The sequence below is a fragment of the Artemia sp. Qi Xiang Cuo genome, chromosome 19 (assembly GCF_049724085.1).
Source record: "Artemia sp. Qi Xiang Cuo chromosome 19, ASM4972408v1, whole genome shotgun sequence".
Classification (NCBI taxonomy): domain Eukaryota; kingdom Metazoa; phylum Arthropoda; class Branchiopoda; order Anostraca; family Artemiidae; genus Artemia; species Artemia sp. Qi Xiang Cuo.
This window is the reverse complement of record NC_142812.1, coordinates 18,215,880-18,238,330: the sequence shown is the minus strand read 5'-3', so window position 1 is coordinate 18,238,330 and position 22,451 is coordinate 18,215,880. Positions and strand designations below refer to the sequence as shown.

The 22,451-nt window shown below is 34.5% G+C and overlaps 1 protein-coding gene across 1 annotated transcript in view; it reads left to right on the top strand.

Annotated features, from left to right (window-relative positions):
- Window positions 1-1,850: 1,850 nt before the first annotated feature.
- The window catches only part of Etf-QO (electron transfer flavoprotein-ubiquinone oxidoreductase), a 251,665-nt gene continuing 231,064 nt past the window's right edge, over window positions 1,851-22,451 (top strand). Inside the window, exons 1-4 of the mRNA XM_089105375.1 lie at window positions 1,851-1,921; window positions 6,279-6,392; window positions 10,135-10,287; window positions 17,806-17,964. Coding sequence (XP_088961501.1) covers window positions 1,897-1,921; window positions 6,279-6,392; window positions 10,135-10,287; window positions 17,806-17,964 — 451 coding nt within the window. The 5' untranslated portion in view covers window positions 1,851-1,896. The remainder of the gene's footprint in view (window positions 1,922-6,278; window positions 6,393-10,134; window positions 10,288-17,805; window positions 17,965-22,451) is intronic.

Below are 22,451 nucleotides of genomic sequence, written 5' to 3'. Positions count from 1 at the left end.
GTATATGAACTCTTCGTCTACTCTTGCTCCTCACGCTGAAGGATTTAAGTTCCTTAATGACACCTCTCATTCAAATTCAACGGCGCTTGTGTTTGAGCAGCCTTTCTTCAAGAGTTGTGATAAAAACTCAAACTTTACCGCAAAGAGCAAGGGCTAAAAAAGAGATAAGAGATTCATCACTTTAGAATAGCAGGTGCTTATAGAAATTGCTAGATTTGGTGGGTATAGGTAGTTTCAGGTGCAAAAGGACTATCGTATCAAAAGAATAAAATGGAGAGAGCTATGCAGTTGGAATGAAAACGATGAAATTTTGTCAGCATAGGCGATGGTCGACGCAAAAATTTTGAGAATTTTGAATTCCAAAAAAATTGTCGAATTGTTTGACTTAATATTTTGCGTCTTCGTTACGACAATACCGTGGTTTGGGATCGCTGGGTTATATCATTAAAACTTAACAAAAACAAATTGTGTATTTTAGATTATAAAATCTTTCCCGTTATTTGCGCTGAGGGCGAATGTCTCAAGGCATATGTATGCATGTATATATTGAATTTACAACGCTTCTTGACTTCTAAGGTCCTTGTGTTAGCCCTGCAATGTTTTTCTACAGCTGAGTTCAAAGTCTAGGTCTTGTATTATCAAGCTGATACGACACCCAACGCGCCACCATAGGATCACTGTGCGACTGTGACGCCACCATAGTTGCGACTGCGACAATTTAAAGGGCGACATATGCCATTTTTGTGACTTTTCGAAAGATCCAAAAATGGAAAAAGTTTGTCCATGGTGCATATCTCTTTTTTACCTCCAAAGTTCGACTCACAAATGGTGTATGTCTCTTTTTTATCTTCATAACGACGACGCATAAATAACTCATTTTTGACCGAAATGGAATATATAACTCATTTTTGACCAAAATGGTAAATGTCGCCCTTTTATTTATCACAGCCGTCGGCTGTGAGGTAAGTTAAAAATGGCAAATTTTCTTCTTTTTTTTTATCTTCTTAACGGTACGAGATAGGACAATTCTGACAGCACGATTCAGTTCCTCGTGCTGAGCTTACCCAAGACACATACATAACTCATTTTCGACCAAAATAGCACATGTCGTCCTTTCAATTATCACAACCGATTGGATGTCGGGTGCGTAGAAAAAGACGAAAGATCACTTTCGCAGACAAATTGAACGCATCTCGTTTAATGACAGCATTAGGAATTTAAATATGATGCTGAAAAGAAGACTGAAGTGCTCGGTTTTATGGTAGCACAGTGAGGTTGACCTTAGAATGGTAATGCGGGACCCAGAGATGGAACCCAGCTATAGAAAACAAATGTTAGGCCCAGATCAGGGACCTTATTAGTCAAGAAGTGTCGTTAATCTGATTACTTACTCCGAAGTGCTTAGGGTTTTCGTCATCGAATAAATGCATTGTTCGTAAATGACAGCAAATTTCTTTTGATTTTGCCAGTGATTTGTTACTCAATTGGCTGTACTTAGATGGGTGCGTATAATTATATCGATGCGTTTCAATCTCTGAAGTAGTTGTATGTGCCACTTGCCATAAAGAGACTCATGAAAATTTTTCTGTTACATAAAACTGAAAAAGCGTGCGTTTCATCGTCTCTGATGGTTTGAGCACACGTCCAGAACTGTTCACACCAACATGATTCTTGCTCCTTCCTTTTGATGAGACTTGGATGACAAAAAAAAACAAAAAAAAAAAAAACTGGGGTATATCTTTGGGACTAAAAAAAAGTAAACGTCACTTGACTTCTGTCTTGTTAACGGCCTCTATAATATTAATCGTCTACCATCTATAAATTTCAAAATTTCCGTTTAAGGCGATGATTTTAAATTCACAGTCTGTGATTTTGTGATTTCACAAATTGGAAAAAATGAGAAATGCTTTAAGCTTGATTGGTTGGTATCTTTTTGTTTTTATCAAAATGTTCGACGGAATAACACTTTTATCAAAGTTTTATTTGGAAATAGTAGGATCAACTGTATATTTGCATGTGTTGCTGTTTTATTTTGTGTTGAGTAAAACGAAGCCTGGTTCAATCTTTGATGTGTGTATAATTCTTATTGTAAAAGTGATAACAAATGGTTGTATATACTGAGTAAGCTTTCAATAATTATAAATTACTAAAATAAAATAATTTATAAACTGAGGATCAATGCTTAGACATGAAGGTTATGTAACTTATAAATAGCCTAGGCCTAAGTTTGAAGTAAGAATTCTTTTCTTAAAATGATTCCTTCTCAACAGCCCTAATTCTAGACTTATACCACCATTTGATTTTCCATTTAATACTCCTGATAAACATTTAATGTAATTGCATAACAGCCCCCCCTCCTCTAGTGCCAATTCACTAAAATGTAGGAATAAGAGATAGGTTAAGGAATTTTTTTTATTGTACAGAAGGTATTTCTAAAAATTTAGGGAGGCATTTTGTTTTTCATTTTTTTAAAGGAAAATACCAAACCAAAGGTACTTTTTAAATTTATAGCAAGTACAAGAAATTATTTTCCCTCTCAATTTGGACAAGGCTAGTGCCTAGAAGTAGGGTAAAATTCATATATGAAAAACAAAGAAATAACTTGTTTGATTCTTCATTTTGTCCTGTTGTATGCAGTGGGATTGATCTGTGCTTGGTAATATAGGACCTAGAACTTGAATTCAGCTACATCAACCTGCTGCAGGACCTAGAATTGGGTTCCAGCTATAAGTTCATGTGGAAACATCTTGATAACAATCCAAACAAGAAGAAGAAGAAAGGGTATCCATATGTCCTATAGATACCAAGTAGGCTTCATCTCTGCATGGTAGTATGGGACACTGGTGCACCAACCTGCCATAAGGCCAATTGGCTCTAGTTATGAGATTTTGTAAAAACATATCCATAATAATCCAAAACAAGACAAAGATTACCTATTCATTTTATTTCCTAAATATAGTAGCCTAATTGCTACAATCACATCCTTCCTCCTTGTTGTCTTCAGTGTTTATGGTAATTATATACAGGGTTCCATAACTGACATAGGGACAAGGTGAACACATTTGTTGATTCCTTTTTATTTTATTTTCAAATATACTAATCAATTTGTGGTTAAATTCTACTTTAGCTACTTTTGGCTATCTTGGAAAGGGGATAAGTTAGGAAAATGAAACTTTCAGGGATGGGTCTACAGGCTAGAGTATGTCCCAGGAAGGTATTTTGAAATACCTACATCCACTTCTTCTCTCCCTAGAGGATCATGACCTTTAAAAATTTGTGTGTTATAAAAGTGAAACCTTGCAAAATAGATCTTCTGCTTAAATGAAGTACAACAAAATTGTTTTCAGCTTCACCACTTTGTTCAGTCCCAATTTACAAGGTTTTAAATATATGCAAATACATTTCCTAAATTTGAAAAAAAAACATTGATATGGCTTAAAGTTCTACTCAAATAACAGGAATTGCATTTTCAGAACCAAAGCCAGATAAAAAGAAACTTATAACTGAAAGTTAAGGTAAAATTTTATTGTCAAAATTTCAATAGGTATAGACCTGTCATGAAGGCAAATTTCAGGACCCTCTTGAGGGAGAAGGAGTGGATGTAGGTACTTCAAAATACCTTCCCAGGACATACTTTATCCTGTAGACCCATTTCTGAAAGTTTCATTTTCCTAAACTAGCCCCTTTCTAAGATAGCTAAAAGTAGCTAAAGTAGAATGTTACCCAATTTGCTTACAAATATACCCCCCCTTTCTGATGGTCCCGTATATAACCTTAATAGTACACAAGTACATCTCCATTACATCAGTCTAGTCATATATTATATTAAACTGGTTCTCTTCTCAGGATAGAATTAGTCTCCATGTGGGATTGAGTGTATTATTTACAAAAATGTAATTTGAAATGATTTTAAAAAGCATATAATAATAGAAAAAAAATATTATAATTTGATTAATAAGAACATCATGCATATTGTAAAGTAAGAATTTCATTGTTTTAGTTTTTTCTATTTGTTTTATAGATTCATTAGGCTATTTATTGTTCCATCAAAAGGGGAGGGGGACACGAGTGACTTGATTTTTGTATTTGGAAATAGCCTTAAAATAAAGGAAGTGGGTAGTGTTTCACCTTGTCAATATGTCAGTTATGGATTCTTTTATATATTTACTGTGGGTCATAAAGAATGTTGCCCCCAGAGGCATATTCCTTTGATCTTTGGTTTATTTTGATTAAAACAAATTTCTTGTAATTTTGACTTAATATCACATGGAGCTGTGAGGCAGATGGGTGTTTTAAGGTATGTCTAGTTGCCATTTGATCACCTCTGGCCTCTAAAAAGGATACTCAAACTTAGATTAAAACTGAAAGAGCCTATCCCCAGCATTCTACAACCATTGGTTATCCATGATGACATCTGAAATAATAATAATGAGAATGCACAGGGAGCACATTGGTCTTTACTAAGTCAATGCTATTGTCTTGACTGTAATAATAGAATAGTCTGGTTAAAAGCTAATAATTTAATTTTTGTATTGTAAATTAGTATATTTTGACGTTTTTGTGTCTAATGCTTTTGCCTACTTTGCATTTGGTAATAATTATAATTCAAGGTTACATTAGAAACTTATTAAATATCCAAATATATAAGCCTTGCATAATTCTAAAAAAGAAAACAAGCTCCCAAAATTTTGTGGAAATAGAATTCAAAATTGTTTTTAAGCAAAAACCATATGTGGTGAAAAGACACCTGCTTAAATTAGTGAAATTAGCAAAAAATACCTCTGTCAAAGTCCTATTCTATTATTCCACATGTAGAAGGATCCACATTTGTTCCCTGTTGAAATTATTCATTACAGACCTCCTCAGCAAAAAGTGGCATCAGCAAAAGTTGTTGCCTTTTTGTCCTTGTGTAGGACCTGCTAAAATTCCTGATCACTGGAAATCCTTGTTGCAAGATTTACAATATTTTAATGGTATGCATTTGCACTGTTTTATTTTTTGCAATGATCAAGATTGTTGTTGCAACACTAGATTCCCTGGTTGTTAGATCTGGAATATACATTGGTTTTACAAAAAAAAGAAGATAAAAATAGATGGTTGCTTTTGTTGTGTTTTTCAAAAAGAAAAAAATAGCCAAGGTGAAAAAGTGAGCCTGTTTTTGTTCTTTTTCCCCCAAAGTAAACAGAGCTGCCAGAACCAGAAATAATGTCAGACTTACCAGAAACAGATGGGACAAAGTATATTTCAACTTTTTCAATACAGTAAAACTCTTGACAATTTTTAATATTCTGGAATTTAATATATTTGCATACTCAGTCTAAACTAAGAGCACAATTTTGGTTTACTTTAAAAATATAACACAAATATAAAGAGCACATATAAAATATATAAAATATAAAGAGCACAATATGGACAGAATGTGTTGATAGAAAACGTTTTGAGATTCAGAAAAAAATCTTGTATGATCAATTCGAATTAACTGACTTATTGCAAGTATAAATCTCAGTTTGCCTCAGTTCTCCTGGGCAAAGTTATTTAAAAAAACACTTAAAATTGGAGGAATTCCAAACTGTGTTATGTCCCTTTCCCCAGCCTAGATTTTCCTCAAATGGTGTCTTGAAAATTAGCTGTAATTAGCTTAATTTAAAAAAAAATATGCACTAATCCTAAAATGTTAAATCCTTTAAAGTATAAACTTCAAGGTGAGAAATTGAAATAATTCTAGAAGGAAAACTATATGAATATATGTCTTGAACAGCACTTGGAACAAAATAATAAAAATAAACTGTACTTGATATATAATGATATTAATTGCTGAAAACTCAGCAATTCAAGATTTTATTTCATTGTAATATTTATTTGTATTTTTCAATGTTGGAAATATAAAAGAAAATGTTTGCAATATAATTCTTTTTCAGTAAAGCAGAAATGATGCAATAAGCTTTAGACTTGTACAGTAAGGGGAGGGGGAAGGGGGCAGTCACCTAACTCCTGTTTGTAGTTATTTTTGTTTGTTTTAAGTTTGACTTCAATATTTAATTTAATTTTACTTATTATAAAATTTATTTATTCACTTATATTGGTCATAAATCATAGTTCATCATTTAAAATTTTAAATAAAATAAATGTTTAAGGAAATAAACATTTTCTTGAAATTAAAAGCAAATCATAATTTTGGAATACTAAATAATCAAATGTTATATACACTAATAATATCAGTACTTGAATCAACAACTGAAAAAAAATATGCAATATTAATTATTTTATTTATATTCTAGCAAATCATTGCTCAAGGTCTCTTTGTAGAAGAAATCATGTTGATGCTGGAAAATATCCAAAAATCACCACACATTATACAGTAATACCCAGGGAAACTGACTCACGTTGGAAAGGTAAGCTATTAACAGTAAAGGTAAGCTGTTATTGGAAAGGTAAGGTGTTAACATTGGTCAGGTTGGTTTGAGGTATATTCTTTGTTCTTTTTTTGTATTGAGTGCCTCATTTATTGTGCTGGTAATAGAATTTATGAAACATTAGCATCAAAAGAGAAGTTTGGAGAAAAGCCTTTTCAGGCCCAACCACAGGGATAACTAGATAAATTAGACTATTCTTTTCTATTGGGGGAGGGGGAATATTAAACTTAAGTATCACAAGAAAGGTTCAAAGAAAAGCATACGGAATTTTAGACAAATCAAATTGTTTTTTCTAAATATTTTGCTGGGCCTTGGGGGATATAACCCTCTTATTCTCTTTGTGCTTAATATATTCCAAAGTTTATAATTCAAATCTTTTTATAAACAAACGATAAATATTTAAATATATTTTGTGTACATCTATTTGGGTTCTTTCTAAGTACAGGATATAAATTGGGGGATATGCTTAGAAATTAACCTTACATGCAATTTCAGTCCTGTTATTGTTATTGCTTTTGAGCTATTTCCTACTCCTGTTACACAAGCAAAGCAAATATTAAGAGCTCAAAATAACAATAATAATAGAAGAAAAATTCTAAATAATAACTAGTTATTTATCTTGGAATAGTATAGATCTATACACACTGCAATTGCTGGGTCACTTACAGTCTCTTCTCTGTAGTCTGCTATTGTGACCAAACCTGAGTTCTTATTTTGTGATCCGTAGAGATTCTGTGATCTGTATTCTGTGATATGTGAAGTGTCTGTAGGGAAAGTATTTATAAATTCCATTTACCATTAACAATCTGTAGAGATTCTGTGATATGTGAAGTGCCTGTAGAGAAAGTATTTATAAATTCCATTTACCATTAACATCTCATTGCATTGTTAACTGGCTGTATATATTATACTGAACTGAGTATTGCTGTATATTTTTTGAGTCAAGATGAAATTCTGAATTCTGTTCACTGTTGCAAGAGATCTAGCCAACTTAGTGCCAAAAATAGTCATCTTTTGTTTGTAAGAACTAGGTTTTGACCAAGAATGGCATAAAACAAGAATAATGATGTATCTTGTAATGATGTAAATGCAAAAATTCTTGTATCAGATATTTTCAAAAATTACAGGTTAAAAGTTTGCTTTAAAAGTTTAGAATTTTTGTTCTAAGAAAATTCTAGGCCTTGCCTTGTAGCATACCATCCATTGTAACTCTAGGATATATTTTGTAGCATGCAAATAAGCTTATTCAATGAGCTTTCTGATAATATACATGATACCTACAAAAATACTTCAGAAGACTGAAAAAATCAAGTTTAAAGTTTTTTTTATGGTTACATTTTAGTAAAACTTCTTTTTTGAGAGCCTTTGCCTTGTAAGTTATTGGGCTATCTTGTTTTACACATACATATGTATATACTGACACACACACACACATATATATATATATATATATATATATATATATATATATATATATATATATATATATATATATATATATATATATATATATACACATATATATATATACTTACTTAGGTCCCGGCCATCCTCGTGGGACGTTTTGGGGCCACTCCTCTCGCTAGCTCATCCGTAAGGGCTCGGTACATTGCTCTATCTGGTGCGATACGTGATAACTGGGCTATCTTGACTTTTTCGAAGTGGAAGTTCTCCATCCATCGTTTTCGTGGTCTGCCTCGTGGGCGAAGGCCATGGAGGGATCCTTCAAGGGCGATTTTCGGAAGGCGGCTTGGCTCCATTCGCTTGACGTGGCCGAACCAGCGCAGTTGTTGCTTCTTAATTTTACTGAGTATGGTTTCAGTGGACTGGAGCCTTTGACGTACTTCCACATTTGTGATTCGGTCAGTGTATTTGATTCGAGAATTGCGACGGAGGCATCTCACCTCAAAAGCTAGAAGTTTTATTTCGTCTTCGGTTTTCAGAGTCCATGTTTCACATCCATAAATAACTATGGGGACTACTAAACTGTTGAATAGGCGCATTTTGAGTTTGTTGGATAGGTGGCTACTTTTCCAGAGGTTGGCTAGTCTTCGGAAGCTAGAGCTAGCAAGTACAAGTCGACGTTTCACGTCAGAGCTATGGCAATTATCTGAGGAGAGTAGGCTACCAAGGTACAGGATGTGGTCAACCGTTTCAACCTGTCTCCCGCCTATGGTGATAATGGGCGGGTTGTCTAGTTCACGTCTTGTTGTTACCATGACTTTGGTCTTGCTGGCATTGATCTCCATCCCGAACGGCTTTGTGGTATCTTAGAGTTTATCAGCTTGTGCCTGCAATTCTTGTGTAGAGTTGGATAGCACATCAATATCATCAGCGTAGGGAAGATTCTCTATTAGCACCCCTCCTATTGTTGCGCCATATTCCGACTGCATCGTTGACATAACGGCATTTAGAAAAAGGTTGACGAGATGTGGTGATAAGATGCAACCCTGGAGTACTCCTGATGAAGTTGTAAACTCTTCGGACAACCCATCAACGGTTATTGCTTGGCCTCGGAACTGGTCGTACAGACTCTTGATTTTTTGGACTATCTCATAAGGGATACCGTAGTGAAGGAGGATATGCCATAGTCCTTCACGCCATATCAGGTCAAATGCCTGACGGAAATCAACGAATAGTTGGTAGAGTTCTTGGTTGAATTCGATGTGTCGTTTCATGAGTTGCCGAACGAATATATATATATATATATATATATATATATATATATATATATATATATATATATATATATATATATATATATATATATATATATATATATATATATATATATATATATTATATATATATATATATATATATATATATATATATATATATATATACATGTATACTGAGCAAAAATGTATGGCTGTCATGTAATTATTTCATCATTTGTTGGATGGGGGGGGGGGTTTGCCCAACATAAGAGGTTCTTCTACCCCAACATCTCTTGGACATTACAAAATTATTCCAATCCAAATCATCAGGTTAAAAGTCATTGAAATCATCAATCCATGCTTTATGGATATTATCAAGCATTAGCCTGTTCTATTTTATAATTCATAGTAAGCTATGTTCTTGAAGCTAAGGTAATAAAAATGTTCACAATTAGTTTTTTTTTTAACTCATTTTTGGTGGTTTCAAGATACACCTATTTATCTTATCTATTTATATAGTGACCCATTTTATATTACTTACTGTCACCATTATTTAGTCCAATTATATTTTTTTATCCATCTTGATTTCTGTTTATTGATTTTTGTTCATTATTTTTATTTCTTACTTTTGTCTTATTATTATTACATTTTTATCTGTTATTTCTTATATTTTATTTTTTTGTGTTAAATTTTTTTTATCTATCTTCTATCTTTCATCCTACTTTATATTTATATAGAAGCTGTATTTTTGTGGCTTATGCAGCCTAATATCCAGTATTATTAATGTTTTTTTTTTTGTCCAATTCTTCTGTCTTTTATTTTTTTTTTTAATTTTGTCCATTGTTTTTTTTCCTTTTTATAATTTTAATTTTTTTTATTTGTTAGTTTTTTCTTAATATCGTTTAGAAATTAGTTTTTTATTTATTATTGTTTATTTATCATTTCATCATTTATTAAAATTGTTATTATTGATCTGTTTTATCTATCTTATATCTTCTCTATTTATACATTGTTCCTGAGATGGCTTCTTTAGCCTAATGTGCAATCGTGTATTATTGCAGAAGTTGATATGGCAAGAGACTCTGACGAGGTTGATGTTGTCATTGTTGGTGGTGGTCCCGCGGGGATGTCTGCTGCAATTCGACTCAAGCAATTAGCTCAAGAAAACAATACAGATCTAAGAGTTTGCCTTGTGGAAAAATCTTCAGAAATAGGTAGACAATTTATTTTGTTTAATTTAATTTAGTTTATTTTATTAAAAAAAAAGGTAAGAAAGGCTGGAAACCCAAAATTAACCTTGGACGCTAAAAAGAAAGTCAGATAAAATCTTTTTTTAACTTCTTGGGAAGTGGAGAAAGCAGAATGAGTCCTGATCTTATATAATCTGGAAAGTCTTGTGAGTCACCCATGTACCTGGGCCCCACACTGCGTCAATGTTGAAGTAAACATGCTCAGCTGTGACTTACCACCTCTGCTCCTGTTTCCAAACGCTATACGGATTGTTGCCAACAAGAACCGTTTCGATCGTTTCCGCCTTACTTCGTTATACAATTCGCTATACAAAAAGAAAGTCAATCAAAATCTTTTTTAAGTTCTTGGAAAGTGTTGAAAGCAGAATGGGTCTTGATATTATACAATCTGGAAATGTACAAACCCTGATATTATACAAACCCTGTATTGCGTCAACGTCGAAGTATAGCCTCAAGAGGTTGGAGTAGGGGCTAAGAAAGGCTGGAAACCTAAAATTAACCTTGAATGCTAAAAAGAAATTCAAATCAAAATCTTTTTGAACTTCTTGGGAAGCGGAGAAAGCAGAATGAGTCTTGATATTGTACAATCTGGAAAGTCTTGTGAGTCACTCATATATATGGGCCCTGTAGTGCGTCAACGTCGAAGTAGAGCCTCAAGAGGTTGGAGTAGGGGCTAAGAAAGGCTGCAAAACCCAAAATTAACCTTGGATGCTAAAAAGAAATTCAAATAAAATCTTTTTGAAATTCTTGGGAAGTGAAGAAAGCAGAATGAGTCCTGATCTTATATAATCTGGAAAGTCTTGTGAGTCACTCATGTACCTGGGCCCGGTACTGCGTCAACGTTGAAGTAAACTTGCTCAGCTGTGACTTGCAAACCCCAACTGGAAATGCAGCTCATGTGTTATGGCTGTTGTAATTGAGCACCCTGAGGCTGATACTCCTGCATACTCTGTCGTTAATCCCAAGAATATGTTTTCTTCGCCTTTGGAGAACCCATCCCCTTAAAATTGTCTCAAAAGTTTTGAGAATTGCCTTTCAAAAGACAATTTAATCCTGCAACTTGGAAAAAAGATTCACAGCATGGAAGAAAAAAATGAATCTCAAGCCTGATCCCTCTCGATGAAACAGACCGAAATCGACGCTCTAGATTTACAGCTATTTGAAAAGCTGTGTCGTTGTGGTGAAAATTGCTGAAGGACTAGGAATAACCGAAAGACGAGAAACTAAGAAAAAGTTTTTCTTTTTTATATCAACTGGTACATGCAAACTTGGTGAACAGTGTCCGTTTATTCATGAAAGCAAAAACGTTAATGATAAGAAGAAACAATCAAATCAACGAGAGATTTCCCGTGTAAATAAAGTGTGCAAGTATTTCGAAGGAGGTTCCTGCAACAAAAAAAAAGAATTGTAAATTTCTACATATATGCCGAAAATATAGACTGAAAAAGTGCAAAGCAACAGATTGTAATTTCGATCAGATCGATCTTTGCCGTATGATGGCTTGTGCCAACAAGTTGTGCAGTTTTGCTCATAGTTTTAGTAATTTCAAATCTCGCAATAATCGTTCAGTGCCTTTTAAGTATTTTGACCGTTTGCCTCGTTTTAATCGTTTTAACCGTGATCCAGTATTCGATTATAGTATGCAAGCCTTAGCCAGATTGTTTATGGAAGCAATGCTTCAAGCAATAATCCTAGACCCGAGCCGGTGTAAAAAAACTTGCCGAGACAAGGGGGCCAACAGCTGAGCCTCTTAGACCCTTCCCTCCTCCTCCCCCACCTATCCATTTTCATCAACAGCCAATCAACAACCAGCCCCGTCCCTATTCAAGTCCCCTCCTCTTTACCCCGTTCCCAGCACAATGAAAAAATTTTTGGTGACTTAAGTTTAAATAATGCTGTTGCTTCTCCAGTCGCGATAGGGGGCAAGAAATTCCAAAATAAACCTTTTCCCCGGGAGTTTTATGACAAACGTTACGTATTTCCTTCTTTCCTTTACAGCAACGCCGAAAGCTTAAATCTAGCGAAATTTACTGAACTTCAGACCACGGCTCAAATACTTGGCTCTTCCGTTATCTGTGTTTCCGAGGTCCACCGGCAAGATCTTAATTTATTGAGGGTTCTTAACTTTTCTTCTTTTATGAAACTTCGGCCTGATGACCATCCTCTTGGGAAAAAAGGAGGAGGAATTATTACACTCGTGCACGAAGATCTTAAACCTCAGCTTTTAAATATACCTTTTCTTGAAAATAATGAAGAAATTCTTTGGGTCAAAGCCAAACCTACGTGACTCCCTAGGCCGCTCTCTGCCGTAGCAGCGTGCGTTTTCTATTATTCACCTGGTCTGCCAGCTGCAGCAAGAAAAACTTTTTGGGAGAAGCTGCAGGAATCGACAAAAAACATCCAGAGAACTTACCCATATTTTGGAGAAGTAATGCTAGGAGATGCTAACGAACTCGATAGCAAATCGCTGGCCAGGTCACTTAACCTTCGATTTCCCAACAACTAAGGGGAATACTTCTCTGGATGTAATCCTGACAAATCTTTTGGAATATTACCAGAATCCAAGTAAACTAGCACTACTTGGTGGAAGTTATCATTATATGTTACAGTGGAACCCCTTGGAAAAATTAAAAATTAAATATTCAGTAACCGAAGTTACTTCAAGGCCGATCACTGACCATGGTCTGCTGCAATTCGGTGACTGAATAACGGGAGAAAACTGAGTCGCAGTCTCTTCAGTTAAAGACTTGGATTCCCAAGTAGAAGAATTCCATAATGAGGTAAATTCAAATTTCACGAGTGCTTTCCCAAACGTGACTAAATTCTGTTCTAGTGATAAACCATACGTAAATTAAAAAATAAAGCAACTGATAAAACATAAATTGCACCGAATACGAAAAGGTCAAGTGAATCAAGCAAAACAGTTGGCAAACCAAATAAAATAGAAAATCAAAAAGGCACAAGCAAATTACTATGAAACTGAAGTTGACCATCTTTTGGAGTCCAAGCCGTCGCAGTTTTTCAGTAAAGCAAAAAATCTGAATGGCAAAAGTTCTCAACCAGTTGACTTCATGAAAGAGGAGCCTCTAGAGAAAACTGCGAATGATTTAAATGTCCATTTTGCTACAATTGTGCAGTCTTACTCCCCTCGTCTACCCGAGGATCCTCCAGTAAATTTAACTACTCCTTCAGATGATAATTTAATTGCTGATATTTCATCGGCAATTATAATCCGTAAACTCTCTTCGTTAAAAAGAACTTCCGTTGCCCCTTTTGACATTCCAGTTGCTCTCATTAAAGCATTTGCAAAAGAATTATCATTTCCCCTTCAGATAATTTTCAATAATATAACAAAAACAGGATATTTTCCAAAGAAATGAAAGAAAGGGTTTATTACTCCCATTCCAAAGAAAGGAGCAGCTAATGATTTCTCTGGTGTCCGGCCGATCATAGTTACGTCAGTTTTTAGCAGAATATACGAAAGCTTTGTTGCCGCATGGCTGAAAAAATATCTTTTGAAAGTAACTGACCGAAAGCAATTTGGTAACATCCCTAAGTGTTCGACAATTCATTACCTCGTTAATTTAATTGATTTTATTTTAAAACACCTGGATGAACCTGGAAAATGGATAAATTTAATTGCAATTGATTTCAGAAAGCATTTGACCTTGATGATTACAAAATCCTTTTAGAAAAAATGGCGGAAAAAATATACCCAGCTTTATTATTAAAATCATCAAGAGCTTCTTAACAAATAGAGAGCAAACTGTGAAGTATAAAGACCAATTTTCCACTTCTCTGCCAGTTTTTTTATGGAATTCCACAAGGAACTGTGATCAGGCTGCTGGGCTTCCTCCTCATGATAAATGAAATTGCTGCTGAGCTGGAGGACAGATAGAAATATGTTGACAACTTGTCCTTAACAGAAATCATATCTGAGAATTCGAAGAGCAATGCTGCTGGTTTCATCGACCAATTTACCTCTTCCTATCGCTTCCGAACTAATAAGCCATAAAATAACTTTACTTGGTGTGGTGATTTCTTCTGACCTCTCATGGCGGGAGAATACAAAGACAATTGTAAAAAAAGCTAACGGCGCAATCCAACTGCTAAAAACACTGAAAAAATTTAGAGTTCCTAAGGACAAGCTGAAACTAATATTTTACACTTTCATCCGCCCCTTAGTTGAATGTGCTTGTTTGGTTTGGCACTTTGCCCTTACCCAGGATGAAACTGATAAAATAGAACAAGCTCAGAAGAGATCACTGCAAATCATATATGGCGTTTCCCCTTTACCTTACTCCTTTTACCTCAAGGAATTTAAACTTGAATCCCTTTCTTCCCGCCAAGACAAATAATACCAAAGATTTGGCTCCTCCCTCCTTCAACATCCCATCTACCGATCATCCCTACCCCCACCTTTTGTCCCTATAAGATCTCGTCCCCCCAGGGAAGTGGCTGAGAAGGTTCCGAAACTAACCCCAGTCCACTGTAACACCTTGCGCTACAGTAAAAGCTTTGTGCCAAGCTTTGTGAAATATTACAATGATCTCTAGTGTTTTTATTGTTTAGTTTATTTTATCCTGACGAAGTTTTATCAGACAATTTTATTCTCAATCTCGTGTTTTTATCCTTTAGTGTATTTATCCTGACAAAGTTTTATCAGACAACTTTATTATGCTAATTTTGACTAAGAGACATCATATTTGGGCTTTGCCCACTAGAACTATGTCTTGTTTTTGAATTAAATGAATTTGAATTTGAACTTACCACCTCTGCTCCTGTTTCCAAACGCTCTACGGATTGTTGCTACTAGAACCGTTTCAATCTTTTCCTCCTTACTTTGCTATTCAATACTTGTGCAGGCCATCATCTACTAACTCCCAACCGGAAGTTTTTCACAGAAGCCAAGAAGAAGGCCATACGAGGAGTTTTTTTTATTGTTAGCTATGCCAAGTTTCCTTTGTGTCTGCCCTTATGGAATTGAAAAACGGTATCGAAAGAAGAATTTCAAAATTTAAAGCTGCCATAATCGACCAAACCACACACGGACCATTTTGATTTTACAGTATTCAACTTGTGCTTGGTCCTTGAACTTGTGTTTGGTCCTTTTTAAGTGTTCGTCTTTCTTCATTTTATAAATTGCAGGTAATGATTTAATGAATGGTGATGGTAATGAATTGGTGGTTATAAATTAATAGTCATAATTATAGTATCTTGTTTCTGGTTTGTCACAGAGGTTTTTCCTCTCTTATTCTCCCCCTCTCTTTCTCTCTCTATTTGTAAAAGGGAACATTTTTTTGTCCAGCTCGCTATATTTGGGATAGTGACTGATGGTTTCAGCTTAATCAACGTTAGACCTTGATATTGCATCAACTGAAAATGCCTTTCATTTAAACCAAATATTTTCCTTGAAGCAAAGTCATCAATTTTATGAAACTAGTAATTAGAGCACAAAAATTTAAAATATGTATAAAAAAGAATTAAACTTTGTCATATTTTGTTTTGAAAATTTTTAAATATTTAAACTTTAAATATAAATTTACCGTTAATTGATATTTACATTAAGGGTATTTAAACAATGTATGTAAGATGCTACATTTGAAAAATTTAATGACATAAATTTTTATTTCCTTGAATTTAGATTATTTTCTTTGTAGATATTGAGTATTATTGAAAAATTTAAGCTGAGGTCTCTCAACCAATTTTTACCTCAAGACAGAATACATATCAAACTGGATACAATTACCAAGGACAGTGAAAATTAAATCGGATTGTTTGAATAGCCTTTTTAAAATAAAAATATTCTACTCTACTCTACTCTTCTACAATGATACTTAAGGTATAGGTTCGCTTTGAAACGAGCAATTTTACACAATCTTGCAGCTCTAACTTACACAAAAAAGACAAAATGTTCTATCTTTGGATTCATTAGTCTCAAATTTATTCATTTACCAAGCCAGATTTATGATATTACTTAGACTTTTTCCAGGCAAACGAAACTCAGAGAAGAGAGAAAGTAACAAAATGAAAAATAAAATCAAAAAGGGTGAAAAAACGAGGAACTTTTTCCAGGGAAAGATTTTAAAGCTGGTTTAAAAAAAATTTGTCCTTTTTTCAGCGATTTTCAACCAATTTTTAACGTATTTTCAGTCTAAAAAATTGTACATCAAATTTCAAAGAAATGGCAGATGGCAGCTCGGCAGATGGATACAGTTAAATGTCAGCTATGTAATAATATCAAAAGTCCTCTTTTTCGTAGATATAGGAAGACCATAGGAGAGCGGGAAAATATAGTACAAAAATTTACACAGCGAGTATAAACCTTAAGGTCAATTTTTTCTAGAGCGATTGTAATCTGCAAACCTGATCCCGTCCATAAAGAATGATCATTTTCCACATCAGTGTCTCATGCTTCCAGGTATACCTTAAGCAGGAGCGTCGTTTGGGGGTGGCAAGGAGGGGGGGGGGCAGTTGCCCCCCCCAATAATGTGGATAAAAAAATATTATACATCCCAGGCCCTTTGACTATCCAGATATGGACCCTTCTTGCCCCCTCCCCCCCTAATAAAAATGCTGGAGATTCGCTCCTGAGCTTAAGTACTTTAAATTTCTTTTCTGCAAGTTAAGGCCTGGAAGCTGTAGATTTCTCATAGGAATCACTGGGGCTAGATATTTATAGAATCAGTCATCGGGTCTGGGGATCAGAAAGTTATGATTTGCAAGACCAGTCAAAATTAGTAAGACCGATTTATAGTGATAGTTAAGATATTTTCCTGGTAAATCTGGTAACGATTATAGCTAAATTGACTAGGCTCACTGTTGCTATCAAAGGAAATAGGAAAACAAATGGTTCTAGAGCTATTTAACAACTTTTAGTATTTGTCGATCACTGATCATATTTAGGATTAGTGCTAGGGTGCTAAAATTGGTGCTGTGCAAAACGTCAAAAAAATTTTTTTTTTCGCCTCTAATATCGAATGCATTGTAAATACCCCATGATTTCTCTTTTTGTTAGGTTTTTAAAAGCATGAAATTATTTTTTAGGATAAAATTCTATTGAGTGTAGAGATAGAGAGGAGGGGACGAGTTCTGTATAAGGATAAACGTCTTTGTGACAATTATTTCTGGTAGACAAATCCGTTAGTGTTTGTACTGCTGTATTAAATATAGGAAATCGGGGATTCCCTCACATTTAGAGTTCGGCTATTGCCATATAATGTTCGGCTATTGCCATTTTATTGAATTATTTTGTAATTAAATATCAATGACGCTCTTTAATTTCATATTGTTCTTGTCTGGATTATTGTGGAGACTCTCCTGCAAAGTCTTGTCACTGGAATAAAATTCCGAGCCCTGTGGTGGGTTTCTGCAGCTGATATTGAACTCCAAGTCCTGAATTACCAAGCAGAAATAAATCCTCCCGCAAAACCACTCTTCAATTTCCAAGTTTAATTATGTGTGTTTTTTTATTTATTCAAGGTGGTCATATACTTTCTGGTGCTTGTATCGAACCGCTTGCTCTCAATGAACTAATACCAGACTGGAAGGAAAAGGGTGCACCTATCTTTGCTCCAGTCACTGAGGACAAATTTCACTTTTTGACTGAAAAGAGGGCATTTCCTATACCGATATTGCCCGGTAAGTAAAGCAATCCATACTTTTTTCTATGTTCTTCGGTCTATGGTTCAGGGCTAGAGCATGTCTAGGATTTTTAGTTGGGATGGGGATTTTTTCGTTTGTGTGTGCGTGGGGGGGGGAGTTACAAAAAAACACCAAAAATCTGTTTCAATACATTTTCATTACGTTTCTATGAGTTCTTCAAAAATTTCGGTGGGGGACAGGTCAAAACCATTTACAACCCCCCCCCCCAACAGATGGTTTGATTTGGACAAATTCGTATTTTTTTTATTATGTTTCCTTTCTATCGATGATCATAACAGATTTAAACATGAAAGGTTAAAGTTGTGTAAGTTAAAGTATGTAGTTTAAACATGAAGCCGGGGTTTTTTGGTATAGAAATGGTATGAAACTAGAAATATGAAACTTAAATGGAAATAGAATGAAACCCGATTGAAATGAAACAGAGTATGATGGTGTATTTTTGTATAGAAATAGGAAGAAACTATAGATATGAAACTGAAATGGAAGTGGAATTAGACCGGAATGAAATGAACGAAATGTAAAGCCGGAATTGTCGCTTTAGCTGCTACCCAGTGCATGAATAGAACTGATGTTACCCATGCCTACCCATACCCATGCTATCAGAATGCTACCCAATTTTTTGGTCCTTTTTTTGAATAGTAAGAAAGTGTAAGTTAACTGAAAATACCTGAAAATATAATGCGATCTATAACTTGTATAAAATGCTTTCGCGCATGAGTTTTCTTTTAGATAGCATCTTTTTTATAGTAAGAAAGCAAAAAGTCACTGAAAATATAGTGTCATCTATGACTTACATAAAATGTTTCCGGGCAAACATTTTTTCTTAGGGAATGTGATTTACATTACATTATCTTAGACCCAGTTTTGTCTCCAAGGGCGTCAAGGATATCCATGGATCTTCCTTATCTAGCCTAAGGTAGCCAGCAGCCCAGATATTTTAAGTTAGATTGTAAGAATTAAATTACAAGCATGGTTTTTATTTTTAAATCCAGAAATCGTTTAATGTATAGTTTATAGAACTTTCTTATCTGCGCAAACATGATTCGATTTTATTCCTATCTTGAATCGGCCGTGTTTCTGTCAAGCATCAATTACAGAGTCATCTGTATTATTCGTCGTTTTCATCGTTGTGATTGCTAGGTAAATAACCTTTATAGTAGATTCATATGACCAAAGGAAATTTGGGAAGTAAGGTTTTAACAAATGTCCTAAATCTGAAAATGTTTCTGCTCTCATTTTCTTTCTGACAGTAAAACAAATTGCAATATAAGAATTATGATGATGATTATGAGGAAAATAGAACCTAATACTAATTAGCCCGCATACTGGCAGTGAACTGCAAAGGGACCATCTGATTCGTTGAAATTTAGATGGCATTAAAGTTGAAAGATTTTTGGTGTAAGCCATTTTGTTTATATAGAAAACAATGGAAGAAAGCCAAGAAAAGAAGAATAATGAAAAAGTGTTGAATATATAAAGTCTAAAAGAGAAAAAAAGTGGACAAATGAATTTACAAAGACTGAATAAGGAAAAAGTTGTTACCTCTCGAGCTATCTGTTGCTGTATTTTGATATCTGTATATAGGCACATAGGTCTAACCTTTTATCAGAGGATTTTATCCTAGGTAGAAGGCCAAAACATGATAAACCTGCGTTTTCTTCTCTTTTTAGACTAAAGGGGTGGGCTATGAAGGAAGGGGGGCAGTGGCGTAATTTCATCAAAATCTTGGTGAGGAAGCAAAGTTGGAGCCAATTTTCCCAAATCAAGAGAAAATAACAGTGAAAAAGGAAAAATGAGCCAAATGGTACCACAAGGGCAAAGATGTACTAAAGAAAACTGACCTGTTTCTGTGGATGCTTGAATTATGCAGGCTCATCTTAGTTTTGACAAGTTTTTTACAGAAACTAAATTTCAGTTTGGGGGGGGGATGAGATCATGAGGGGGTGTTTGCCCCCCCCATGCCCTATGGCAAATTACGCCCCTGATGGGGGGGGGCCTTTTGATCCAAAGTGTTTATAGGTGGTCATTTTTACATTGGATTTCCAGTCACCTTGAATTTAATATTTTTACATGTAAATCATCCGTCTGCTTAAATTAAGAAGAGTCCCAGCGAAAGGGATAATAAATAAATAGAAGGAAGATATCCAAATAGTTTGTGACAGCTTTTCAAGCGATTTATAGACAAGCTGTTAGAATAAATGTTGAATAAACATGACCTATATTTTTCATTGGTTTGTTAATTCAAAAGAAAACAGAATTATAGAAATATATGCATAATATAATATCATATTATATATAATAATTGTATTTAAATATAGTAATGACAGAATTATAATATAATATTACAGTGTAACAATTATGTATAACAGAATTATTTGTATAACTTTGAGAGGTTATTGCTTGGAGGTATTAATTATTTGCTTGGAGCTTTTAAGGACATATCATTTGAGTAATTTAGGAGTTTTTGACATTCCCTGTGGCGCTGGGAAAAATGGACTCTTTTTCTTTGAGACGGTCAGCCGACACTGAGGATAGCAAAATAATTTTAAGGTTTCAATTGACCTTAAAGGATGCATTTGACAAAATTTTTTCGACAAGGCAGTCCTTTACATCAATTTCACGGGATAATTTCACTCACAATAATGGTGATAATAATGTCAAGACATTCATAAGTACCGGTATCTGCTGTGTTTTATGTTTAAAACAATTGGGTAAAATATAGCGTAAAAAAGTAAATAAACAATAGTATAAAAACTAACTTCAGACTCGTTTTTGTTAAGTTGACTAATTAATTTACTTTCGTACCATTAAAAAGGGAAATGGTATATTCATTAACCAACCCATCTTAATGCGCATCCAGATGATTCTATCTTCTATGGAATAATTCATTATCACTTTACTGAAAACACAAAACCCACACACCAGCAAAGATATTGACTACTTTTCATGTTGCTATTCCAAACAGTTTTGGAAGAATGCTAAAATGAAAAACTATTATTAGTTTTACTGGACCACCTAATTCACGTAGACTTTTTTATAGTAGATTTTTTTTATCAAGTTAAAGACAGTCAGCTTTCTCAACTGGAACAAGAGCTCATTCTTTGAAAGGCAGGAAGCAGAGGAGAAGTTCAGGGAGCAGAGGAAAATTAGGGTTTTAAAAGTTAATGAGATAGGTAGCAGAATTTAAACCTTCTTTAACCAAGTTTGAAGTGTACACTTTTGGGTTAAGTACGTTCTAAAAAAAAAAAATAATAGATAGTGCATTGTGCCGACATCATTCTTTACTTAGGCAGTTCTATTGAGCTGCCTATGATAAAATAAAAAAACAAAACAAGTTTTTTCAACTGAAAGTAAGAAGCAACATTAAAACTTAAAACGAACAGAAATTATTCTGTATATTAGGGGGGCTGCCCCTTCCACAATTCCCGCTCTTTACGCTAAAGCCAAAGTTTTTTTTTACAATACTTTTCGTTCAAAATTAACGTCCATTTTTTGAGTTTTCTTTCCTAAAGAATCAGTCATTCCGGAAAGAATCAGGCTCCGGAGCTTATGCGACGACCCCTTCCGTATGAAGTGCCTCTGGGAAAAATATATAAAAATAATAAATAACAAAACACTGGAGCCGTATGTCCTTTACTATAGGCCACGCTATAGCGTTGCCTCTTATCCTCAATTGTCCTTTCTTCGCAGATGGAAGCAGAACACCATCTATAGTAAATTTAAGGAAAATGCAAGACGAGCTCCATATTCGAGTCTAGAATACTCCATTTTTGTACTTGTTTCTAGTTTCCCCACATTATTGTTTTCTTTAGGTATTAGTTATGGATTTGGATGGTATTCATTGTTTAGTTCATCTTTAATTATTCAGTTTTTTTTTCAGTTCAGCATTCGTTTTTCAGTTCAGCATTATTCAGAATATATTTCAGATACTAATTAAACAGTTCGTCGTATATCGAAAGAATTGGCTTTTTATGCTGATTTCAAATATATAAATTTCATTAGGTTAGACTTCCCCATTAAAGGCTACGCCTGAGAAAATTTTCCTGATTTTGAAAAAAGGGGGAAATAGCCCCTAAAAGTCAAATGATCTCAATGAAAATCAGACCATCAGATTCAGCGTATCAGAGAACCCTACTGTACACGTTTTAAGCTCCTATCCGCAAAAATGTGGAATTTTGTATTTTCTTTTGTCAGAAGGAAGATCACGGATGCATGTTTATTTGTTTCTTTCTTTTTTTGTTGTTTTTTTTTCCAGGGGTGATCGTATCGACCCTATCGGAACTTTAAAGTTCTAGTGCCCTTTTTAAGTGACCAAAAAATTGAAGGGCAACTAGGCCCCCTCCCCCACCCCTTTTCTCCGAAAATTCTCCAATAAAAATGTCGGGGTAGGCCAACTCAGTCCACGTAGTTTAAAAGTCCGATTAATATGCCATTCGTGAAGTATTGAACCCCCCCCTCCCCCC